Here is a 25,814-nt window from a genome sequence, read left to right on the forward strand (position 1 = left end):
CCAGCTCTGAGAGGAAAGGAAGTGACCCCCAGCCCCACATAAAGGTCCAGGGTCATCTGAATCTGGGAGGCTGACTCTGCACAATCCTCTTGGAGAGGCCTCTGCCGAGGTGTGCTGTAGGGAACCCTGGCCTTGGTGTAACTGGGCTCTGAGGGATAGAGGCTGAATCTGACGTGTGACATGCCGTGTTCCTGGGAAGGGGGTCTACACTGAGACAACACATGCTCAAAATATCTGCTGGACCCTAATCGAACGTCAAAGCATTTAGTGTGGTCTTTTCCAGTTCCTAATGTCCTATTGCACTGTAACGAATTGCCAGATGCTTAGTAACTTAGAGCAATACAAGGTTCTCTCACATTCTGGATTGTCCGTGGGCTAAAGCCAAAGTGTGTCTGGGTCAGGGATCACTTTCTGTTCCTTTCCTACTCTAGGGGAACTGCTGTGACATGCAAGCTTTCACCCATCTTCAAGGCAAATGCATCCCTCCACTGGCTCTGTCTCCACCTCTGCCTTCTGACTATGGCCTTCTTGCCTCCGCTTCCTCACAAGGGACCTTGTAATGACACCAGGTCACCTACAGTCTAGGGCCACTTCCCAGCTCTGGTCAGCTTATTGTCAGGGACACTTCTGACATTATGTCTTTCCCAAAGTACAATCTAAGATATTCATAGGCTCTAGGTGTCTCTCTGCCTGGCACGTTGGCTAATGTGAATATATTTGCACATGAGGAAAGAGCCTGGGCCAGGTAGTCCATCCAGATCTCTAGCTGTTTACTGGCCACATGCTGGGTGCCCTGGGGAGGGGTCAGGGGTCAGCAGCAAAGAGGCCAGGCTATGGCCTTGTCCCACTGAGTGTCTTCCATTAAAATAAACAGGTTAAAGGGAACAAATGAACCTATCTTACCAAGTCCTAGCAGGAGAGCACCCCTTCATCTAAGGCCACTGTGATACATCCCTGGCCTCGCTCTCTGGGCCAGGGCTGAGGGGGTGCCCCTGGAAGGAAGATGTTAAGGAAAGAGTGCAGGAAAGATGGTCAGCTACTTTTCTCTGACAGTTGGCATTTGGGAAGCAAGCCCTCATGGGACTGCAGCTGGAGTTTCAAACTCTCCATGTATTCCTCTGGAGTCAGTTCACACGCTCTTGACATTGGTGGCCATGGTGCCGGGAGCCAAGGCGCTCCTAGCCAGTCCGGACACACAGGGCTCACGTGGAGAGGTTGGGCATCGCTGACTCTTGCTTCCATCTTTGGAGCCCCCCTGGGTGTGGGGTGGCTCCTGGACCTCCCTCAGCCATTGACCAGTGTTTAACGAGTCTTCCTGATGGTGTGTCTCAGGCGATTAACATGGGAAAATGGAGGAGGCTGAGGAAGCAGACGTATTAAAAATAACAAGCCTGTTTTAAATGGACCCAGGTTCCGGGGAGATTGCGAACCCAGCCCTTGGCTTTTTTTTAAAAATATACTTTATTTTCCATTCTGTCTCTGTTTATTCCTTTTAACAGAGCTAAAAATAACCCTCCTCATTCTAAAAACTGAAATTTATATATAGCTTACAAAAGAAAAAGATGAGGGTGGGGCTGGAATGTGGGTCAGAGCAGGGATTTGACTTGAGGCCACTGGGGTCCCCAGCACACAGTAAGGCCACACCAATACTGAACCAATGAGGAGGTTAGCCTTATGTGGGACAGATACATGTGGCATGTTCCAACGTTCTGTCAGCTTCCGGGATCCTTCTTCAGGTCAGTGGCCTTCCTTTCCCGGATCAATTCTGCAGGGAAAGATGAGTGGGATTGTTTGGCCTCTGGAAAGGGGAAGGTCACACCCCACCCAGCCTGAGTGACTGAGTGCCTTTGGTTAGGCAAGTCCCTTTATTTCTCTGGAAAATGGACTCCAGTTTCCTTGGTGATATCTTGGCATCAGATCTCTGCCAGAGCCAAGAGTGGCAGAATACTGGACATTGATGATAGCCGCTCAAGGATAGTGATGGTGCTTATTGCCTGGCTTGGGGGCGGCTTGTTCTTATTTTTGCAAAACTATTGATGCCTGGAGACATGTGATTGGTCCTGTGTTGGTTTAACTTCTGCCCCTGGGCTTCTGCTTAGATACGGCTTGATAGAGAAACTTCCAGTATCCACTCCGGCATCTCCTTACCCAGCCTGGTGTCCCTGGGCATCTGTTTGATAGCAGGCTGTCAGAAAGGGTTCTTTGAGATCTATCTGGATGATACTTTAAGTGTAGGGACCAAGTGAAAGTGGCCCATAGGACATGGTCTGTGATGGTAGCTGGGTAGCTGGGTTGAAAGTTGAACTTTTTCAAAGTTGAAAAAGCTACTCCCCACTTATTGGGGAATCACAGCCCACAGAAAGGGTGCATTCGTCTTGACGTGGATTGGAGGAGGTTTCAAAGAGCCTTCTGGGAGGAAGATGATTTGTGTCCAGAGCTGAGGAACAGTTGACTGTGCCTCTGCCAGACAGCAGGCTGCAGGGTAGGTACAACACTGAGTATGAATATATGTCCCAACGACAAGAACATCAAGTGGCCAGGAAGGAGGGGTCAGAGGGCTTCCTACAGACAGGAAGTGCTCCCCAGAGAGCTGGCCAGAGACCCTAGTGTCTCGATATTGTTATCCTAGGTGTGTGTGTTCCTTTGGGAAGATGCTCTCATTATACCAGAAAAATTCTTCAAAAGACTTAGCTTGATGGGTCTACACCAGCCTAAATGATACATTCTGATCCTTACAGCCTGCCAAGACAGGCTCCTGCCCCGTGGCGTCCACCCCCACTTTGCTGTGGATCAGGCAAGGGACTGGGGCATAGTAGCCAGGACCATGCTTCTCTCCCCATGGAGGCCTCCAGGTCTCTGCTGCAACTGGTTGGGGAGTAGGAAAAGACCAAATATGCTCTGCCATTGAGTCACACAGAGAACTAGACAGTTTACCCATTCTAAATAGTCCCAGGACTATTGGTCCTATTCTAAATAGTATCCAGTACCTTGTGCTAGACTATTCAAGGGTCTAAGATGGGTGACAGAGGTGACCAAATCTATTTTCAGTCTATGATAAAGGCTACTGAAATTTTTCCTGTCAGGCCTGTCTGAAGATAGACCAATGAAGAACAACTCTGTGAGCAAGGTTGGGGTGAGCCGGCATGTGCTTGGTTGAGCTGATAGGAACTGAAGCCCAGGAAGCCACTGCAGAGGACCCTGGATGTGTGTCAATGGTGACCATCCTCTGTCAGGTATTACCTGCACTGGGCAGACCCATCTTTGCTGAGAAGACCTATCTGCAAGCATTTAGGGAGCTTATACTCTTCTCAGCCTGCATATTACAAACAAAACTTTCTTCTGAAAGTCAAATATGGGACTGGGAAGATGACTCACTGGGTAAAGAGCTTGCCATGAAAGCAAGAAGAGCAGAGTTCAGATCCCCAGTTCTCATAAATGCCGGGAGAGCGTGGCAGCTTGCATCTCTTCAGAAGTGGGAGATAGGGTCCCCAGAGCAAGTTGGCTAGAAAAACTGGAGATATTCATGAGCTCTGCATTTGATTAAGAGTGCCTGTCTTAAAGATGCCCGCTTGAGGCTGTTCTGACCAGCATGAGTCACACCTCTGGTGTAAACCTTCTGTCCTTCCTGATGCCTGACACAAGAGGAAGTAAACAAAGTAAGGCAGCCTGCTGATTGCTCTCCCCATAGAACTGGTCACTGTGTTCAGGCCAAGTGGATGATGGATGGATGAGTAGATAGATAAACAGATCAACACATAGATGGAAAAGTAGATGAGTAGAAGGGTAGGTGGGAGCATGGGTGTATGGTGGGGGTGGGTGAACACGTAGATGGGTGGGTGGGTGCACAGGATGGTAGATATATGAGTGTGGGGGTCAATGAGCTTGTGTTTTTTGTGAAGGTAGTTTAGGTGGGTAGATAAATGGGGGATGGATGGCCGTATGCATTACAGGCTGGCTGGCTAAGAGACATGTGGATAGATGGATGGTAGGTGGGTGGGTGGTGATAGATAGATGAATGGATGGATGGACCGGTGGATAGGTGGGTATAGGTAGATGGGAGATAGGTGGATGGTAAGATGGTGGATGGATGGATAAAGGATAGATGGATAAGGGATGGGTAGATGAGTGGTTGAGTGGATGGCTGGGGGATGAATGGATGAAAGGATGCATGGGGAATGGACAAATGCAAGAGTAGAAAAATGAGCATGTGGATGGGTAGATGGTTGGCTGGAAGAATAAGTGGATAGATTTAAAATCAGATGGGCATGGGTGACTACCAATTCTGAGTCAACATCTTCAGCCCCGTGCATTTAGACAGCACCCTCACCAAGGAGTGAGCACTGTGTGTCCAGGCCAGCATCCATACCCTGCCAAGCCTCAGGGGATGGTCTAAGAACAGGCTGTTGAGGTTTCCACCGATGGCTGGATGGGGAGTTCTTTAAATATTTATGTTTTTTAAGTGCTAAGGTTTGGAAACCCCTAGAAAACACTAACGGCATACTGTCCCAGAATGTCAGCCAAGGCCTCAGGCTGCCTGGAATGGAGGAAACCAGTTCTCGGAGGTGACTGAAAGACACTTCCTGAGTGTCAGGGTGGCAATCTCGATGGCAAGTCCGAAGCATGTGGGCAGCTGTTACTGTGTATGGTGGGGTGACATCTGCAGTAGCTCCCAAGGGATAGTCCATAAACTTCAGGGTCAGATAGACAGGGTGGGTAGGCCCCAGCACCTCACCCACTTTATGAGACTGTCTTTCTAGCCACTCACCAGGCTTTGCCCTGACAGTTCAACCCACACTGTCTTTTCCTCCCTTCCTCTCCAATCTCTACCTTCCTAAGGCCTCACATACTGTTCCATCAGTCCAACATCTCCTCCCCTTTCTATCTGACCAACTCCTTTTCACCCAGTGCATTGTTAGGGGGAGGCCTACGCTTCCTCTGGAAGGCCCTGATTCTTCCCACACACTACCCCCTTCCCCATGGCTCAAGACACCCAGTGTGACCCTAAACATTCATTCTGCTTTTATAGGGTGCTTACTCTGTGCAGATTTCCACCCAGGCACTGGAAGTGCAGTGGAGAACTAAGCAGACAGTCCCCACCCCAGAAAGTCCCATATCCTAGCACAGGCGCCTCTGTGGGCTGGCCAGACCTGCAAATGGTAATAAACAGGGGACTTAACAAGAAGGAGGGACTCAGGGCGTCCCCACACTGCAGGGTAGGGCTGGCCCTGAAGCCCTCCCGAGGAACTGTGCCAAGAAGCAAGAGGGGTGGCCAAGACAGGGATGTCAGGAGGAAATAGCTTTCAGTATGGGAAGAACAAGGAGGCTGAAGGCCATCACACCTGCTGTGTTGACTGTCTCCGTTGCCATGGTAGAACTCTAGGAGGCTGTTCGTGCCACTAAGACCCTTCTCAGGCCCCATTCTCAGCTTCCTGCTCCCAACCGGCACCCCTCCACTGAAGAGAGTCCTCTGCACCCCTCTGCCCAGTGCCCCAGTGAAGATGGAGAATTTCAGAATACTGATCATCTTGTAAGCACTAAAGGAGCTCTGGGGGTACCAACAAAAGTCCTCTAGGTAGTGGCTCCTGTATGAGTTTACAGGTATGTGTGTGGCCTCATCTGGGCTGCTGGGATGTCATGGTTCCTACTCTGGGGCACTGATGGCTGCTCCACTGTTCCTCAGGGGAGAGAGTCCTGCTGTGTTACCACAAATCACCCAACCTGCCCAGGACACACCTTCCTCTTTCAACATCCAGGGTACATGTGGGAAGCGCTGAGGTACCTGGTCCCTGCAGGCTCCCAGGACACACTAATTCTGTGAGGAATGCTCTTCTGTCATGGCACTGATGGCACTGAGCCACTTTGAGCACTGCTTCATTGATGTCCTCCACTTAGATACAGAGGATGCGGACTCCACATCCACCAGGTCTCTGGACCACCAAGCACTACTAAGCAGAAAGGATAGTTTGTCCAAAACTAGATAGAAAGAGCTTCCCCTGGCAGCTCAGGTTGCTTACTATGAGCAAGTCTCTAGGTTTACACAAACACACACACACATGCACACGCACAAGCACATGCACACACACATGCTTGAGCTCACACAGAGATACAAAATTGATGTAGTGTAAGGTGTGCACTCTCAAGAGAAAATGAATAATCACATCTTTATAAAAGAAGAAAGCCATGTGTGGTCTCATATATCTTTAAGCCCAGTATTTGGGAAGCAGAGGCAGGTGGATCTCTGTGACTAGGGGGCCAGCCTGGTTTACATAACGAGTTCAAATCTAGCCAGTGCTACACAGTGAGATCCTGTCTCAAAAAAAAAAAATCAACCAACCAGCCAGAAGGAGGAAGAGGAAGAAGGAGAGGAAGAGGAGAAGGAGGAAGAAGGAGAGGAAGAGGAGAAGGAGGAAGAGGAGGAAGAAGAGGAGGAGGAGGAAGAGGAGGAAGAAGAAGAGGAGGAGGAGGAAGAGGAGGAAGAAGAAGAGGAGGAGGAGGAGGAGGAGGGAGAAAGGGAAAAAAAGAATAGCATAACCCTATAGCCCTGGCATTAAGACAGGGACCTTGACCAAGCCAAGCAGAGACCCCGAAAGGTACTCATTCAGCCACCTGCCAGGAAAGACTGTCCGCCATATAGTGCCAGAGACAGCTGCTTGTTTGTGTGCAGGGCAATGATACTGAGTCTGTGTCTCGCTCCTTGTTGCAACAAAGAACCCAACAAAGCAACTGACTCAGGAAAGTTTTAGTCCACCATGGTTGTGAGGTCATGGTGGCAGGAGTGTAAAGAAAGCATCGGGTCCCATCCCCAGTCAGGATGCAGACGAGGTGAATGCTGAGCCCAGTCCACAGGTTGCTGCCTCCCACATTCTTCCCTCAATTTCCCTTACAGGCAGGGCAAGAGGGATGGCGCCTAGGTCAGTAGTTCTCAACCTTTGGGTCTCGACCCCCACAAGGGTTGATTATCAGATTTCCTGTATATCAGATATTGATATTACAGCTCAGAACAGTGGCCATTATGAATCAGTTGTGAAGTAACAACAGAAGTAATTTATGGGTTGGGGGAGGTCACTATAACATGAAAAATTGTATTTAAAGGTTGCAGCATTAGGAAGGTTGAGAACCACTGCCCTAGTGATTCCAAAAGCATCCAGGCTGACAGTGAAGATGGACTGTCATACATACCTACCTGAGACTGCATATAAAAAGCAGACTCCAAATGGTTCAAGCACCAAATGTCAGATTGAAGCTACCAAACTCAGGCACAAAGGCAATATTCAGGTGTTTTCTGAAATCTGACACCAGAAGTTAAGCCTGGTAAACAGGGCTTCATCAAACTCAAAACCTCTGGATGACAAAGAGACCATCTGCAGCCCAGAGAAAACCCTCTGGAACCCTGTGACCCACAAGGGGTCGAAATCCAGAACACAACCACGATACCAAGTCTGAGATCAACAACAAGCAAGGGACTCTGGGGGTGTTATCATGAGAAATGTCTCCCATAGGCACAGGTGCGTAACACTTGGTCCCCAGCAGTTGGTACATTGAGGGGTGCTAAGGAAACTCTAGGGCTAGAGCCTTGGGGGAAGAAGTATATTGCAGGGAATGGGGTAGGCTTTGAAGATTTATTGCCTCACCCCACTTCCAGTCAGCCCTCTGCTTCCTGTGCGGATATGAGATGTGACTGACCAGTCTGCTTCCTGACTGCCTACCCATCCTCATCTTCCTGCAACCACAACTTTCCCGCCATGATAGACTGTGTTCCCTTGGGACTGTGAGGCAGAATAAACCCTCTCCCCCAAGTTACTTTTTGTCAGGGTGTTCTATAACAGCAGCAGGAAAGTAATTAATCCCGACCCCAGATAGACGTTTTTCTATAGAAGACCTATACATGGTCTTCTAAAGTAGAAAAGGATGGTTGTCTTAGAGGTTTATTCTATGAAGAGACAAGACACCACAACTCTTATAAAGGAAAACATTTTACTGGGGCTGGCTATATTTTAGAGATTCAGTTCATTATTTTCACGGAGGGAAGCATGGTGGAGTGCAGGTAAACACAGTACTGGAAAGGTAGCTGAGGACTCTACATCTGGATCCAGGCAGCAGGGAGAGAGTGAGACACTGGCCAGGCTTGAGTTTCTGAGACCTCAAAGCCTCTAGTGACATACTTTCTCCAATAAGGGGACACCTATTCCAGCAAGGCCACACAAGGTTAAGAGAGAAACTGCTTTCACAGGCATGTGCATTGTCTCCCCTGGCAGGATGGGTGGGTGCTGGATGGGTGAGTGCTGGCTCGCTGGCTCCCTGCAAGAAGTCCAGAGTCATGCAGGGGTCCCTCCCAAAGGACTGCAGCCCAGAGGCCAGATGTCCCTTTGAACTGCTCAGGGGAACGTTCTTCTTTCTTTCTTTCCTTCTTTCTCTCTTTCTTTCTCTTTCTTTCTTCCTTCCTTCCTTCCTTCCTTCCTTCCTTCCTTCCTTCCTTCCTTCCTTCTCTCTCTCTCTCTCTCTCTCTCTCTCTCTCTCTCTCTCTCTCTGTCTCTCCTTCCTTCCTTTCTTTTTCTTTCTTTCCTGTTTTTTTTTTTAAGACAGGATTTCACTTGGTAGACTAGGCTGGTCTTGAACTCACAGAGATTCACCTGCCTCTGCCTCCCAAGTCCTGGGACTAAGATGTACACCACTACCACCCAGCCAGAACTTTCTGTTTTGAAGTCTTCAGAGCTGACATAAGTGCACAGGATTGGCCTACTCACTTGTAACACAGGCATGGGGAAAGCTACTGCTTTATTTATAGAAATCTCATTTTGCTGTTCATCAAAAAAGAAACAAATATAACCCACCTCACACCAAAAATATGCAGGTCCACAATGAGGCCATGCTTGGCTGACTGTAGACTTCAGTCCACAGGAATTTCTCACAGACGTGCCCTGAAATGATCCAGGACAGTGGACCAACAAGCGCTTTCCTTTTTCATTGACGTTTTAACACACACTACCTCCCCCTAGTTAAGCTGTAGAGAAAGGCTTTACATTCTGACAGATTAACAAATGCTGTGTGACCTTTGCTATGTTATTTAACCTCTCTGAACTAGGATTTTCCCCCTTATGTAACGAGAAAAATAATATCTCCTCATCAACATCTAACTCCTCACCTCACAGATTTTGTGACAAGTTAGTAAAATACAGAGCTTTGGACACTCAGAAGATGTCTAATGACCAATGACCAATGACCAGGAGTCAATCTTTTGAGACAGGGTACATTTGGCCGGGACTGGCCTTTAACTCATCACATAGGTGAGGGCAAGCTTGAACTTCAGACCCTCCTGTCTTTGCCTCCTGAGTGTGGAGATTCAGGTGTGTACCACCATGCAGTTTATGTGTGCTGGGGATGCTTTGAGCATGCTAAGCAGGCACTCTACCAACTGAGCTACATCCCTAGTCAGCTGTATAACATTCGCGGCACAAACATTGGAGCAGTCGATTCTGTCAACTGGTGCACTGGTGTGGTCGGTCTCACTAGCCCAGGTGCTAGCCCCCCTCCAGGGAGCACTGGAAAGTCCACTGCTAGCCCTAAATGATCTCAGGGAATGACTCTCACAGTCCTGTGGTCTGAGGCAGAGCAACAGGGACACCCTGAGACTTAGAGACACTCACAGGTTGTGTCTCCATGTGTTTTCGTATTGCTTCCTTCAGAAAGTTGGGTCAGGAAGCTGCAAGCATGTGGCCCACTGCTTGGATTTGCACCCTGACCACCACTTTCAGGCTGTTTGACCTCAGTACTTCCTTCAATGAGAAGTGGGAGGGGTGAAGGAAGCCCCTCATAGGGTTCAAAGATGAATCACGAGATGACACCTGTCAGGGAAGAGTTACAGACTGTCCACACCAAGATAAACTCCATGCAGGCTCCCCTTGTCTCTTTGTGTGCACACATGCATATATTCAGGGGGTCTGCTTTATTCACTACCCCACAGCCAACAAGCCAGATGTTCCATGAACATCACCGAAAATACAGTAACAGAGAAGCATCATCCGTCCATCCTTCCACAGAGGCCTAGCACCATTGATTTAGCCCAGCCATGTGTGAGCGATAGAGACAGAGGAAAGAGCCCTAGAGTGAGTTCTGTGGTGGTCAAAGGTGGCAAGAACACTGGTCCATGAGCACCCACCACAGGGTGTGGGCTGCTAGGTGCTAATCAGTCTCCTGTTGAACTCTTGGATATGAGATACTAGGAGGGGGAGGGGGAGAGATGTGCCTTAAGGCAGGACAGGTGCTGTCCAGCCTTGTTTCATGATAGGAGCTGAGAGCCAGCAACAGCCTCATGCAATCCCTGTGTTGTCTGCAGAGTAAGTTAAAGGGTGTGGTACAGCTAGTCCATCAATTGTTAAGTCCATGATGTTGGATGTCTCAGCTAGTCTATGGCATACACTTAAACCTCACAGAAGCAGGCTCTAATGCCAGTGAAGGAGGGAATGTGCAAGATCAAGGGCAAGCAGACAGAAGCCTCCCTCTTCCATGTCTTTTATACAGGCTACCAGCAGAAGGTGTGGCCTAGATTAAAGGAGGTCTTCCTACCTCAAGAGATCCGGATTAAAGGTGGGTCTTCCCACATCAAATAATTTAATTAAGAAAAAAATCCCTCACTGGTGTACCCAGCCACTTGGGCTTTATTTAATTCCAGATTTGGTCAAGTTGACAACCAAGAATAGCCATCACCATCTACCATTACCATCACCTATGCATTCATTCATCCATTCACCCACCATTATCCATCATATATGTATACAATGTATGTTCATTCATCCATCTACCCATCTATCTACCCAACCACCATTCATCTATCAGCCATCAATCCATTCATCCCCATCCATGCAGGCATCCATCCACGCATCCATCCCCCATCCACCAATCCTTCAATCCATCCCCTATCCATCCATGCATCCATCCATCCAAGTATCCATCAGTGCATTCATCCATCCATGCATCCATCCATCCATCCATGAGTCCTTCCATTCATCCATCCATCCATCAATTAATCCACCCTTTCTTCCATCTACCCACCCACCCACAAATTCACCCTTCCATTCACCCTCTCATCCATCCTTCTATCCCTGTCACCATGGAAAGACTGCAGCATGGCCAGTTCTTAAGGAGAAATCAGGCAGAGTGAAGCATGAAGCAGAGTGAGGGTCCCTTGTATAGGCTTCCAGGGAAGGGGTGGGGTTTCATGCAATGTGACTGGTGAATAGCCCATGGTACCTGCCTGTAGTTAGGCCATCTCTACATCAGCAATGAGGGTGAGAAGGGTAAGAGTCTAGACGAACAAATCACTTTAGCTCTGGAAACTAAATGGCTGTAGTTTTGGGATCTGTCATGGTTCAACCAAAAGGAGCAGTTTTACAAAATGGTCAGGCAAGTGCTTTATCAACTGAGCTATGGCCCTAGCCCTAAGCTTTTCAATGAGCTGACTCAACTTCGGGGTGATCCAGAGCTTGTAACAAATTTTCTCTCTCAGGCTGGGGCTTCTACTTCTCTACTCCCAGGAACCCTAACACACAATGATGCATCCTGCAGACACTTCCAGAAACAAGTCATGTGGATTTAGTGGTTGCTGGAGCTCATTCAGATGAGCCTTTGATGTCCTAGACAAGCAAACCCAGTCACCCTTATGGGAGTCTTCTCACGGGAGGTCCTTTGTGACGCCACAGAAAGACCCTCTGAAGAATTGGTCTTGGCAAAGCAGGGCCTAGTTACACAGGACCCAGAACCTTCTCAGAGGTAGAGAAGGGGTTTGCTTTGACCAGGCCACTCTGGGGCCCACTCACCCTTCTCTCTAGAGCTCTGGAGTCCTGACCCTGATATCAGACACCCACTCAGGGTCTACAGTGGACAAGAGCAGCTCCCCCTCCAATCTCACTACATCCCCATTGTCACAAAAGTCAACTCAGGCAGCTCCATCCCAAGATGGGCCCTGGGCTGTGAGCACAGAAAACAAAGCGCAGCATGGATGCTTCATTCATTCCTCCAGCACCATCTGCTCAGGACCATTGCTGAGCAAGTACCCATTCAGCCACACACAAGCCCACCTGGCATCTACACAGAGAAGGAGAGACGTGATACAGCCAAAAAAAAAATAAAAATCAAAACTCAGGATCCATCGGATGAGACCTGCTGTGCTGCTGTTCTCTGAGCAGACTCACTTCTGTCTTATGACCCAGGACGATGGCTTCCCCCTGTGGGGATTTCCTAAGACATGGAGCCCTGCATCTCTCAAAACCTTCTCTGCAGTGTCATCATACTGAATCTAGACTGGACACAGTCCAGGGTCCGTGTGTGTGTGTGGGGGGGGGGGNGGTATGTGTGCATGCGTATACCTGTGGAGCTTGATATCCAGTCTCCCTCCAGCGCTCTCCGCTTTCAGCTTTTGAAACAAGGTCTCTCACCCAACCTGAAGCTCCACTAAACCAGCCACTTAGGCCCGGGTATCCTGCTGTCTTCAATCTCCCCAGGGTGTACACCAAGCTCAGCTTTTTATGTGGCTTCCGGGGATCCAAACTTTGGTCCTCATGCATGTGTGGCAGGGACTACACCCACTGAGCCATTTCTCCAGCTGCCAGCAAGGGACAAGGAGACGCTCAGGTGACAAACACGGAGATATGACATCAGACACGAGACCCTTGTCTTGTGTAACTGGATCTACTTTCAAGAATATGAAAGCATCATCATACCCCAGTGAGGAGAGGGGGCGTCTCCAGGGCATGGGCATTGTCCTTACCTCAGCTGCTGTTGGTTACAAGGACACGTGGGTTTGTGTTAAATTGATCAAATTATATATTTAACATCGGGGTGTGACACTGTGTGGAAATGACACTGTGCTGTCAAACCTCCAGGTTGTAAAGGGGAGGGGTAGGTGTTGAGAGTGTCTACTGGGCACATCCAGTTCCAGGAACACATTCCCTGGGAGACTTGGGGACTGGTCTGTAGAGAGAGCTGAGCAACAGCCCTGGGGCTACCACATGGCATCTAGTGCTGGGAGCCACTGGGTGGGTTTTTTTCACTTCACAGCCCTGAGGCATTGTGGGACCAGCAGTTCTGGCTTCAAGGGGCCCAGGGTGAGCTCTGCCTTACTTGGGCCAACTCCCACTTCTCAGCCCCTCACCCACCCCTTCCTTCGTGATTAACACGAGCTATTTTCTTACACTTTGCTCACATAGGCAAGCTGGCTCCTGGATTTATTTGGGGTAGGAAGACAAGGCAAGGTAACATGAGGGTGTGGCGCTACCTGTCTGTGATGCCAGCAACTGGAGGGGGTTGGAGGGGGAGCAGGAGTAGCTGGAGTTCACAGCCAGCCTGGACTACATAGTAAGTGTGCCAACCTGGGCTACATAGTAAGTGTGCCTGCCTGGGCTACACAACAAGCAAACAGACATTACGGTCTTTCCTGTAATGGCTCCGTGAGTGAGGCACTTGCTGCCGAGTCTGAGACCTGAGTTAGTTCCTGCCATCCATGCGGTTCAAGGAGAGAACTGATTTCTGCAGGTTGTCCTCAGACTTCCACACAAATCAGTAAGTAAAGAAAGTTAAATAAGCAAGACAATTTTAAAAACATTTATTCTGTGTGTGTGTGTGTGTCTGCATGAGTTTATGTGGCTATGTGTATTCAGGAGCCTGTGGGAACCAGAAGAGGGCACTGGATTCAGTGAAACTGGAGTTACAGGCAGTCATGAGCTACTGTGTGGGTGCTGGGAGTGAACCTGGTTCCTCTGTAAGAGCAGCAAGCATTCTTAACCACAAGAGACCCATTGTCTCTTAGGTCCCAGACAATGTAATTTTAAAGTCCAGGCATGACTGTGCAATGTGATCCAGTCTGGGGTCTGCTCTGGAGACACTACCCTGTTCTACTCTTGGCTATGATGACGTAAGTCTCACTAAAATGTCTGCCTTGCAGAGTACCAGTTATAAAGCACAGCTGTATTGCAGTTGTTGACTCCCACCCCAGGGAGCAGCTGTTCCAGGATGTCTGGGGGAAACTGGATGTCCCACTGAGATCTCAGGACCCTCGGCCTTCAGCAGGTAGCCAATGTGCCACCTGCTATTGCCATGCCCAAGGTGTTCTGTGCACTTCCTCCAAAGACTAACACATGGCCTCTGGCTACTGAGCTGTGTGTCTCTTTGAAAATGGGAGAGATGGCCAGGACTATTTTAAAGGCTGATCTCCAGGTCTTCCTTGGGGGTACTTAAGGACTGCCACTCATACACTCTAGACAATTCCCATTTGGAGTAAAGGAGAGAAGGGAGAGACAGGGAGGGAGAGAGGGAGGGAGGGAGGGATTGGAGGGGAAAGGAGAGAGAGAGAGAGAGAGAGAGAGAGAGAGAGAGAGAGAGAGAGAGAGAGAGAGAGCACGCACTGGATTCAGAGCCAACATTTTAAACTCTAGTCTCATCTCTGTCACCAAACCACTGACCCTAGGAATACTTACTGGTGAATTCTAAGCATGAAGGCTGCCACTGAGCCATACCCCAGTTGTTCCAATAGGCCTACTTATTTAAGAATCTCTGTAGAAGTTCCAGAACATTCTCTGGCTCTCTTAGGGTAGAGATGTGCCTACTGCTAAAACCAACGACATTTTAAAATATTTCTCTTGTTGAGACAAGAGTTGGGACGCCTTCATGGGAATTTGGGATATCTCCTGAGGTCAAGTAGAGCTCTGTGGAGCTTTGCCCAAGTGAGAGTCTAAAGTAGATTTTTTTTTATTTCTCCCCACCCCCCCAAGGGTTTCTCTGTGTAGTCCTGGCTATGCAGGAACTTGCTTTGTAGACCAGACTGGACACAAATTCACAGAGGTCCACCTGCCTCCGCCTCTTGAGTGCTAGAATTAAAGGGATGTACCACCACTGCTTGGCTTGATTTTATTCTTAATCAGATATTGCTTAATTTATATACCCAATGAACTGTCAGCAGCACAACAGGTGCAGCTGTGAAAACAGCTTCTAAATTGATGGTTCTGACCTACGACCTTCTACGGGGTCTAGGGTGTATGTCAGTGGTAGGGTTCTAACTATATTCCCACAGTGAGGGGACTGGGGAGTGACCCAGTGACAGAGCACCTACCTAGAATCCTACAATGAGAGATTGGCTCAGTAGTAGAGCCTCTAGGTAGAATCCTCCAGTGAGAGACTGGGGTATGATTCAGTGGCAGAGTGCCTGCCTAGCCTGGAGCATCCAAGCCTGTGGGCTCTATCCCTGCTACAGGGGTCAGGGAAGATCTGTGAAATCTTCTACTATGTAAAATGGCAAAATATAGACAAAAACTTTTCAGTGAAGCCTGGTGACACCTCAGCCACATGACCATGGTCAACACTGACTGAAATGAAACCATGCTGACAGTGTGTGTCCTCAACTTGATGGCATGAGATGGCATTTCATTTCTGTTCCTTCCTCTCCCAAACCTACAGTCTCAGGCCAATCACATGGAGAAGGTCCTACTGATTGATTGTCTACCCATGTCTGAGCAGCTGCCATACACAGATGCCTGAGACACCGTCAGGTCAACAGAACTCCAAGGAATCAGGCTGAGTAAATGTGCCCTGGGCCTCTGGGAAGTAACAGGAGTAAAAGGGCCAGAAGGGACATGCGTGAAAAACACATCTCCATACCCTCCAGTCTCCTGAAACAATCAGATGTCAGCATCGGCCACGGACTGCTTTAGTGTGAGATGCTGGCCTGGGTGTGGGGGCATGAGGACTTCCTGAATTGCCTTTGCAGTAATTCCACAAATCTAGAGTCATTGAGGAGGAAAAAGTTGAAACAGAAAACAAACAGGAACACCCACAGGCACGGAAGCAATATGAGGGGTGCTGTCACCACATAACCACAAACCAGTCTCGATGTGTGTTTTCTCATTTGCATTTGACACAGGAGCTAGTGCAAAATTTTGCTCCAGGCATGAATGAGACAGTTCTATTTGCATATGTTTAGGTCTATAGAGGTCATATATTATACTCAATTTCTCCAGCCATCTCTACATTCACCTACCAGTCTCTCCATCTACCCACCATCTACTCATCCTTTTAACCTATCTAACCACACATCCATCCACTTATCCATGCACCCCCATCTGCCCATCCATCCATCCATCCATCCACCCATCTATCCATCTGTCTGCCCATCCACCTATCCATCAAATTATTTTGACCTATTATCTACCCATTTAACCATTTATGCAATCATCCATTTCATCCACTAATCTCTCCATCCCTCTACCCCCTCCATCTAACCATCCACCCTCATTCATTTACTCATCCATCCATTTACCCAGATATTTCCCATCCACACATCCATCTCCCCACTCATTCTGTCTGCTTATCTTCCCATACTGCCACCGTCTACCCGTTTACTTATTCAGCTACCTATTCACCCATTCACTCATCCATACTCACATCTATCCATTTATCTATGCATTACTCTATCTGCCCAGTCCTCTCACTCGAACATCAGGGGGAACACCTTTCAATAATAGACCAATATCCAAATTGAAGATGTGTCACTAAATGCCACTTTATTACCATCGATCACAAAGAAAGAACAAAACAGTGGCTTAGTTCCTTAGGAGGTCTTCTGAGAAAAAAAAGCCCTGTATAAGGGCTTTCTGCGCCCCCTGGGCAATACCTGTTAGGGTCTCATTCAACTTTAGCGTAAGAGGCTAAAGATCCTCCCTGTCCTTTGGAACTTGTCCATGTTGAGAGCAGCCATGTGGGTACAGTGCTCACAAGAATGACAGAGCAGCCGTGTCTGTGCTTGTGGAGAGGAGACTGGTGCTGAAGAGAGTGGCCACTCTGCATCAGAGATAGCCTGGGAGGGGATGGACCACAGAGCAGAATGAGGAGCTCCTGGTGGGAGCAGGGAGAGGAACTGATGTACAGAGACTATGGGGAGGGCCAGGCTATGGCGGGCCAGGGCAGGCTGAATGCAGAGGATAGGAGCTGTGGGAAGACAGTGAAGGGAGACAGGAGTGCTCTCCTGCAGGACAGGACCAGAGGCGGCTCAAGGAGCCTTGCAAAGGCCAGGGGTAGAGTCATCTTGCTCTGTTTGACATCTTCCCTCTTGCCACTTCAGTAGTGACAGGCTAGGGCAGATGGGGCCAAGCAATAACTGACATTGACATGAGCATGTAGTAGACAGAGCTGAAGGGAAAATAGAAGGGAACCTGTCTGAAAGTGGGGGCATGAACCATGGAAAGAGAGCCCAGACGCCCACCCTTTCATGAGCTGCCCTAGGAAGAGCCTGAAGATCACTCTGTGCTGCAGAGAAGGGGTCCTCTGGGCTCAGGTTAGAGATACTGCACTGAGTTCGCAAGGAAGAGTCACAGGCTGGACCTATGCTGGACCTGCCCCCAGCCCTGCTTCTTCACCTCCCAGGAAGCAGCATGATAATGGTGACCTGTGTCATCTGCTCTCTCATGGCCACGCCAATAGTGGATAAACATCTCCAGTCCCTTCAGAGACTTCTGCACTGAACGAGTTTTAAAATCACTAGGAACCACAGGGGATGTGTGTGTAGAGTCTGTTCCTGGGTGTGAATAGGGAAAGGATTAAAGTCAGGTGCTGAGGTTGTGTTTGCACACCATGCCCAGGGCCTAGCAGAGTGTGCTGCAGATAGGGACACAGCTGTTGGCCCAGTGGGGTGGGATCCTGGTGCGTGGGGGTTCTGTGGCTTGGGCTGTACAAGGGAAACCCTGAGCCCAGTGGAGCCATGGGAAAAGGCTCACAGAGAGTGAATGTCCCCCATGAGCTGATAGAGGAAGAAAGGAAACACTGGTGAGCCAGCTCCTGGGCACACCCACCCACCCCAGCCCACCCACTGACAAACACACAAAACTAGTAATTTGTCTGCCTAATAGCCACGTGACCATCATCAAATGGATCTCTGAAGGTTGGAAAGGCGTTTAGCAATTCATTACACAGCATGAAAACTGTCACGTGTGCCTGGCACCAAAGGCCGAGGCATGATGGAGACGGAATGGTGAACAATGCTGGGTGCTGGGCTGGGGAGAGATAGGAGACCATGGTGAGCCCTGCCTTCTGGGTGTGGCTCCCTGCAGCAGCCAGATAGTCACAGAAAACTTTCTTTTCCACCAAAGCCAGCAACCCCAGATCTGGGGCCCAAGCTGAATTCCAGACTTCCCTCACCCCTGGCCTCACTTCTCTGTACCCAAGCCTCCATGAATCAGGCTAGGCAGGGGCTCTGCAGAGCATCTGTAGACAGCTGTTAGTTGTATGAATTGGAATCCATTCCCTGCTCTCTAGCAGCCAACAATGAGCCCCTGACTGAAGACAAACCCATGACTGTCAAATGTCTCCTAAGATTAAGAACTTGACAATTGAGTGCTAGGGGAGTCTAAGATGAGAAAGGGCTTGCAAGGCAGGAAGAGCAGGCAAAATGCACTGCTTTCAGCCACCTGATCCTCCACCTGTCCATCTGTCAGTCATCCATCATCCACTCACCCATCATTCATTGTTATTCAGTCATCATTCATCCATCTGTAACTCGTCCAACCACTCACCCATTTCCCATACAGCCTTTTTTTATTCTCACTACTCAATCATCCTTGATCCACCAACCCACCCATCTATCTACTCATCCCTTCATCCATCCACATCCATCTATCCACATCCATCCATCTACTCATCCATCCATCCATCATCCATCCACTCACTTCCCTTCCTTCCATCATCTACTTTCTCACTACCCATCCATCCATCTATTCTCTCACTTTTCATCCATCATTTATCCATGTATCCACTGTCCATCTACCTACATATATCACTAACCATCCATCCATCATCCACACATACGTACATTATCTAGCCAGTGAGCCAGTCAGCTATGAACCAGCCAGCCATTTACCTACCCACTATTCATCCATCTGTCTATCTCTCCATTCATCTATCTATCTGATTTTCTTTGAACTGCCATGACCAGACCCTGTGCTAGCACTAGAAAATATGAGTGAGATGCCAGTCCAGACAGTTGGGGTCCAAGTCTGGCCAGAGAGGCCAATACAGTAGGAAGAAATAACTGAGTGCCAGTTTGCCACAGGATCTAAAGAGGATAGAGGTTGACTCTCATCATGCCCCATATCATAGGTGGGGATGAGGGTCACTACTCTGCTGGGTAGACTTGTCCTTGGCATAGTATAAACCATGGAATAAACATGGAGAACAGAACTGTGATACGGCACACTCTATTCCTGACAGGGTGGCTATCCCATTCCCTGCTCCTTACAGAGTTGCTACCCCATACCCTGTTCCTCCTGAGAAGGTGGCTAGCCCATACCCTGCTCCTGACAAGGTGGCTATCCCATGCCCTACTACTGAGAAGGTGGTTACCCTGTGCCCCACGGTGTCTGTTTGATGATAATGGAATTCTGTATGCATTTGCAGAGCAGGAAGACAGTTTTCTCTACTTCACTATAATACAGTAGGGAAACCTGCCACGTACACAGTGCATCAGCTTCTGACCACATCCGGTGGTCACCTGGAGACTAGGGGGATAAGGCTTTGCTGGAGTGCTGTCTGCACCAGCCTCCTCACTGCTGGAGAAGACAGAGCATGGGCTGCTGTCAAGCCGACCAGACACATCCTCAGTGTCTCTGGCCTCCCAGGAAGTGTCCACAGAGCACCTAGACACCCAGACTAATAAATTGCACATGCTCATCAAAAGTTGAGGGTCAGCTTTGGTGACTGTGACTGTTGGTAATATGCTCAAAAGCAAACCCCCAAAGGGTGGCACATCTGACAGACAGTGCCTCGATGACTAGATAGTCACACAGGAAAGATGATACTGAGCCCTTTCCATACCCCATATATAAACATTAACTCAACCTGGATCAATGATCTAAATATAAGACAAAACCCACAAAACTCTTATGGCTGGGATGAGTCTGTGACCTTGCAACCAGCAGTAGGTTCTTAGAGATGATGCCAATGACACCAGCAGAGAGAGAGAGAGAGAGAGAGAGAGATGCTAAACTGATTAAACTGATGAACCTAACACCATGAAAATTGATTTCTGTGTATCATGGGATATTATGGAGAAGGGGAAGACATAATCTGTAAATATTTGCAAACCACACAATAGATAAAGGTTGATATCCACACTCTAGAAAAGAACAAGAAGACAAACATTTAGAAGTAAGTCTGCTCCCACTGTCTTTTGGGAGACCTTTTTCCATAGAAGGCTGATAGGTGACAGATAGCCTGATGATGCTCAGGGCAACCAGCTACCAGACAAACTCAAAGCAAGACCACATCACACCCTTCAGGATTGCTGTCTCAAACAAATAAAATTATATAAATGCCAAATGTTGTTAGAGATGTTGGAACCCTTGTGCCATCCTAACAGGAATATAAAATAAGGAAGTGGCTGTAGAAACGAATGAGGGCCAGTGAAATGGCTCAGTAGGTAACAGCTCTTGTCACACAAGCCTGGCAACCTGAGTTCAAGCCCCAGACCCCACACATCAAGGTAGAAAGACAGAACTAACCCACAAAATTGTCCTCTGTCTTTCACACATGTGCAGCAGCATGCATGCATACCGACACAATCATACATACCCTCAACAACAACAGCAACAACAACAAAATAATAAGAATAAAGTTTTAAATATTTATTTTATTAGTTTTAGCTATATCCCTGTGTGTCCATGTGGGGTATGTGCGTATGAGTGTCGGTGCCTGAGGAGGTGAGAAACATGGAATCCTTCTGAAGCTGGAGATGCAGGTGGTTGAAAGTCATCTGATGTGGGTGCTGAGAACTGAACTTGAGTCCTCTACATGAGTGGCACTTACTCTTAACTGCTGAGCCACCTCTCAGCCCAGTAATAGTAATTCTTTAAAGTTAAAGATGGCAAAGCTGTCAGACCCAGCGATTTCACTTAGGTAGCTACACTAAAGAACTGAGGGCAGGCTCTTGGGTAGAGTTGTCTGGAGTTCTCTGTTATGGCATTGTTGCAGACAGCTCCAAGGTAAAAATACACCAGGTATCTACTCCCTGGGCCACTGGCTGTGGTATGGTGGCTGTGTAAAACATTTGGTACAGTGGAGTATCACTCTGCCATGCAGAAAAGAAATGGAGAAGCATTCTGAGAACAGGCTATACAGACAGTTTGCACAAAGATGGTTGCCATTGTCATTGACACATGTGGGACTCTGGACAGGTTCATAGACTAGTGGGAGAATTACTCTTCCTTGAGCCAGGGAAGAAAACACATTCTATGTCTGATATACAGAGTAGTGGGGTGAGAACAGTCAGGTGGTGGTTACTTGACATGGTGTGGTGGTTTGAATATGCTTGGCCCAGGGAGTGGCACTGTTAGGTGGTGTGGCCTTGTTGTTGGAGGAAGTGTGTCACTATGGGGGTGGGCTTGGAGACCCTTCTCCTAGCTGCCTTAGGTTGCTAAGTCTTCTCCTGGCCACCTTTGGAACAAGAGGCAGAACTCTCAGCTCCTTCTACAGCACCATGCCTGTCTGCCTGGATGGTACCATGCTCTTGCCATGATGAGAATGAACTGAACCTCTGAAACTATAAGACAACTCCAATTAAATGTTTGCCTTTATAAGAGTTGCCGTAGTCATGGTGTCTCTTCACAGCAGTGGAAACCCTAACTAAGACACCTGGCAAGGTTTGATGGCAGTGAGCATACTTGTAACAGTTGTGAAAAATCTTATATATTGCATCTCAACTTGACAAAAATAAACCAAAAGATCCGCTCCACTCTACCTCCATCCCATCAAAGTTCAGTCATTATAACCCTAGCTTTGCAGTTGCCCAGCCCTGAATCTAGTGACTCTAGATCCATTACAGACACACATACACTGACACACATGTTTGCACACACAATAGACACACGCACACACATACACACACACATGCACAAACACACACTCTCTCACATACACACACACACACATGTATGCATGCATACACACACACATGCATGCATACACACACACACACACACACACACACACACACACACACACTCACACACACCTGTGCCCATGCCTCAGGCTCTGCTTTCAGGGTACCCCTGCCCACTATCCTGTGTCCTTCATCATCCGCATCATGCACATCTGCACAACACAGTGAAGCACTGCAGAGCCTCTGCTGACTCCACAGCTCCAGCCTTCTGGTTGACCATCCCCCTGATACACACCCAGCTCAAGCTGCACCTGGGATGTCTGGGTCTCCCTGCTCCATCCTCTGTCTTTGTCAGGTCCTCAATCCAGGAGCCCCAACAGCAGTTACACTTCACATTCCCCCTGCCTGGCTTGTGTCCTCCCTCAGAAGGATGGGAATAAGATGGCCAGGAGGACAGTCCTCACTCACACTGGGAAGAGAGCTGGGGACAAGAGGCAGGTGACAGGCTTGAGCCCACTCTCACAATACTCTAGGCTTTGAGGATAAGTTACAGAGTAGGTATGGAGGCAACCAGAGGTTCAGAGCTGAGGCCAGCTCTGGAGTCTCCATTCCTGCTCACCCTGTCCTCCACAACCGCACTGCACGAGGTTGTCCTCTCAGGCTCAAACTTCGACGACGGAGCAACCTTGATCACTGGGCTTCTCTATGTCCTGCAGTGCGAGGTTCCCTTGCAGTCTGTACCAGCTAATGCTATCAGCTTCGGGTCTCTGATTCTATCCCAAGCTGTTCCCACTCTCACACATGTCCAGCATTTCTGCATGCCTGTGGGGTGGGACCATGCACCCATGTAAACCCAGATATTAAAGCTGGCCCACCAGTCCTCGGATCTTACTCCTGTCTCTGGTGATGCCCAGGGTGGCAGAGAGACAAGAGCCTGCCTGGCACATGGCCCGAATAAATGTTGGGATGTAGAGGGATGGACCGGAGGGATTCCCTCTACAAATGTGGTGGTCATCCTGCCCCCATGCCCATCCAGAATCTGTTCTACCCAGCCTATTGCAGAAGGAAACCCAGATGCCCACACCTGAGACCCACCTGGCCTACGTCCAGGAAGCAAGCAGAGCCCAGGCCTCCCTGCTACAATGATTGGCAGACACAGGCCAAGATAAGGCTCTCTCGTCAGATTTTGGCTGCATGATCTAGACTCTGCCTGAGATGGAGTCTGGGGACCCTCACAACAGCTACACCCAGGTGATGCCACCCTGTCTTCTATGAAGCCTCAGTTTTCCAGTCTGTGGAGTGGGAAAGGCCATGTCCCACTGCCTACAGTTGTCAGAGGATTAACACCCACAGTCCTGCTTCTAGTGCCCAGCACCCAGTGAGATGCTCACCCAGAACCAGCCCAGTGCTGGCATTTTTGGTTTGCTGCAAAAAGGACAGAAATATGAGCTGGAGGGGGAGGGAAAGGGGGATAGAGTGGTCTGGCCAACCAGCACCAGCCTTGGCAGAAGCCCTGGCTCTTACCCTGGTATTGGTGTGCCCCTCTACCTTAATTTGATGCTGAAAAAGCCAAATTGGGTCGTCTTGAAAAGAACATGGGATAAGTTGCTTCATGGGAGTCTAAGTGAAGACAGGGAGGGAGGCTGTGACGGTAGAGAGAGCATCCTTTCCAGGGCTCAGCCCCAGCAAACTCCAACTGTGTGATCAAGTGCACGTCTTCCTGACACCCCACTCTGGGTTTATTTAATAACCTCTGAACTGGGAGGATAACATGCAGGAAACGTTTCCTGGGTCATTTATTTGAAAATTATTCATATAAAAACATCCAAGGTGATGACTTAGTAGCCAGGACTCCCCCTCCCCTCCTGGCTTCCCGACCTCATCTGTCTCCCTGCTCTGCCAGCAGTTTCCGTTATGACTTCGAGTCATCGAGTTACTTTACTTCCCAAATAAATCTCCACAACAGCGCGGAAATATTAAGAGTATTAATAGTGCCTGTAAAAACATCCGAAGACTCACATCTGCCAGGAGCAGTTAGATGTAGCAAGCTGGGGATGCCTCCGAGGGAGTCCGAAACCAGGTGACCTAAGTCCCCCCAGGGGACAGGCAAGGTCCCTCTTCGGGGGTCTAACAGGGTCTCTCCAGGATGCTACAGACTCCCTCTAGGGATGCCAGGTTCCCTCAAGGGGGCACTACTAGCTCCCACCCCACCCCCGCGCAGCGACTGACCATGTCTCTCTGTCTGTCTGTCTGTCTGTCCCTCCGTCCATGTCCCCTGCAACCTCCACCCAAGTCCCTGCGCTCTCCTCCTGCAGAGCGGCTCAGGGAAGGTCCTACCACCTGAGTTGGGGGTTCCTGCGTCCTGTGCCTCGTGCACGATTGTTTCCGGTCCCCGCTGGCACTCTCGGTCCGCAGAGGTTCCCTCTCGGGTCAAGCCCTCCAGGCCGATATCGCTGTCCTGCGCGTCCTGCATGATGTGTTCACTCCGGACGCCCTGGGTCCAGCAGAGGGACCGGCAGAGGCGGGAGGAAGGTTGAGCCCAGCTGCCTGCACCGCGCTGCTCCGCCCCCAGCGCTCTGGTCCTGGGGTCCCCCAGTTCTCCGCCCCGGGGGTCACGGGGTCACCTGCAGCCGCGCCCTCGCCCCGCCCTGTTCCCGCCCCCCATTGCATGGGAGGTGCCCCCAACTCTAGCTTGGCCCCAGGGAGCAGCCTTGGACAGGGGAGGCTCACAGGGTGGGCCAGCCCCGCCTCTAACCCGCAGGACCCTGGGCGACCACTCTGCCAGTTTGTGGGAAGAGATGAAAAGGCTAACTAACGCCAGTGCGGTGGTGGTGGGGGGCGGCGGTGTTTTATTTTATTTTTAGTCAGGGTCTCACTTTGCTGCCCTAGCTGTCATAGAATTCACAGAGATTCACCTGCCTCTGTCTCCCCAGAGCTGGGATTAAAGGGGGGGGGGTTCATCACACTCACTATTTGATTTTTATTTTACATATATGGAGAGGGGGGAGGATTTTGAGAGAGGGTCATGCTATGTTGCTGTGGCTGGCCTCAAACTGGCCACAATCCTCCTGCCTTCATCTCTCAAATACTGGGATTATAGATGCGACCCATCACCCTCTGGAAAAAATCCAGGGAGTTTTAGGGTACCTTTTAGGGTAACCCCCACCTGTGCAGAACTTAAGACTCTGGATAGTTGAGAATAGCCCAGGGTGGAAGGGAACGTGGGGATTCTCATTAACTGCAGCAAAGAGGATTTAGCCAAGAGCTTTGAGCCTCTGGCTGCTAGCTTGTCCTGGGCCCCTGCTGCTGAGCAGGCTCTGTCTGGGCAGGGATCCAGAGACCCTGCTCTCTGGGAGGCTCTGTGGGATGGGCACTCTGAGCACCCCACTGCTCAGAGGAGGTGCCTCTTGTGTGACATTTCTAAATAACTATCATAAATTGTGGGACAGAAGGACCATAAACAAAACGTTAATCTGCTGGTTGGGGGGGGGGGGGGAGTAGGCGGATGGGAGTCCAGTCTCAACTTTTGGGGTGGGAGAGTCATTTTACTCTTCTTGTAATCCCCAGGGGAGGCGAATTAGGATGGTGTTGACAACAGAGAGTGCTAAGGACCCAGGGTCACCTGCCAAGTGGACTCTCCACTAATGCTTTGGTTAGACCTTAACTGAGACAGGTCCCAGACACTGTGTGGCACCTACTGCACTCTCACAGGGAAGGGGCTCCCAGCTAGGGGCATGAGCCATGGCTCCTCCCCCTGCCAAGCCTCAGGGGTGGGTGGGAGGGAAGGGGGCCGCTTGATCCCCCTCTACACTGCTCTGAATAGAAAAGACTCTAGTGGGTGAACCACAGAGAACCATCCCCAGCCAAGTGGGCGCTGTTGTTTTGACCTTGCCTCCTTGAGTCT

The 25,814-nt window shown here is 49.5% G+C and overlaps 1 protein-coding gene across 3 annotated transcripts in view; it reads right to left on the minus strand.

Moving 5' to 3' along the window:
• The window catches only part of Ano1 (anoctamin 1), a 146,781-nt gene extending 122,307 nt beyond the window's left edge, over positions 1 to 24,474 (minus strand). The window contains exon 1 of one of the 3 annotated variants that reach the window (XM_021166442.2): positions 24,251 to 24,474. In XM_021166442.2, the coding sequence (XP_021022101.1) occupies positions 24,251 to 24,383 (133 nt within the window). In that variant the 5' untranslated portion in view covers positions 24,384 to 24,474. Of the gene's footprint in view, positions 1 to 24,247 lie in introns of all 3 variants that reach the window. The other 2 variants (XM_029480047.1, XM_029480046.1) reach the window with 2 other exon arrangements.
• Positions 24,475 to 25,814: the final 1,340 nt, after the last annotated feature.

This window comes from Mus caroli, chromosome 7 (genome assembly GCF_900094665.2).
Source record: "Mus caroli chromosome 7, CAROLI_EIJ_v1.1, whole genome shotgun sequence".
Taxonomy (NCBI): domain Eukaryota; kingdom Metazoa; phylum Chordata; class Mammalia; order Rodentia; family Muridae; genus Mus; species Mus caroli.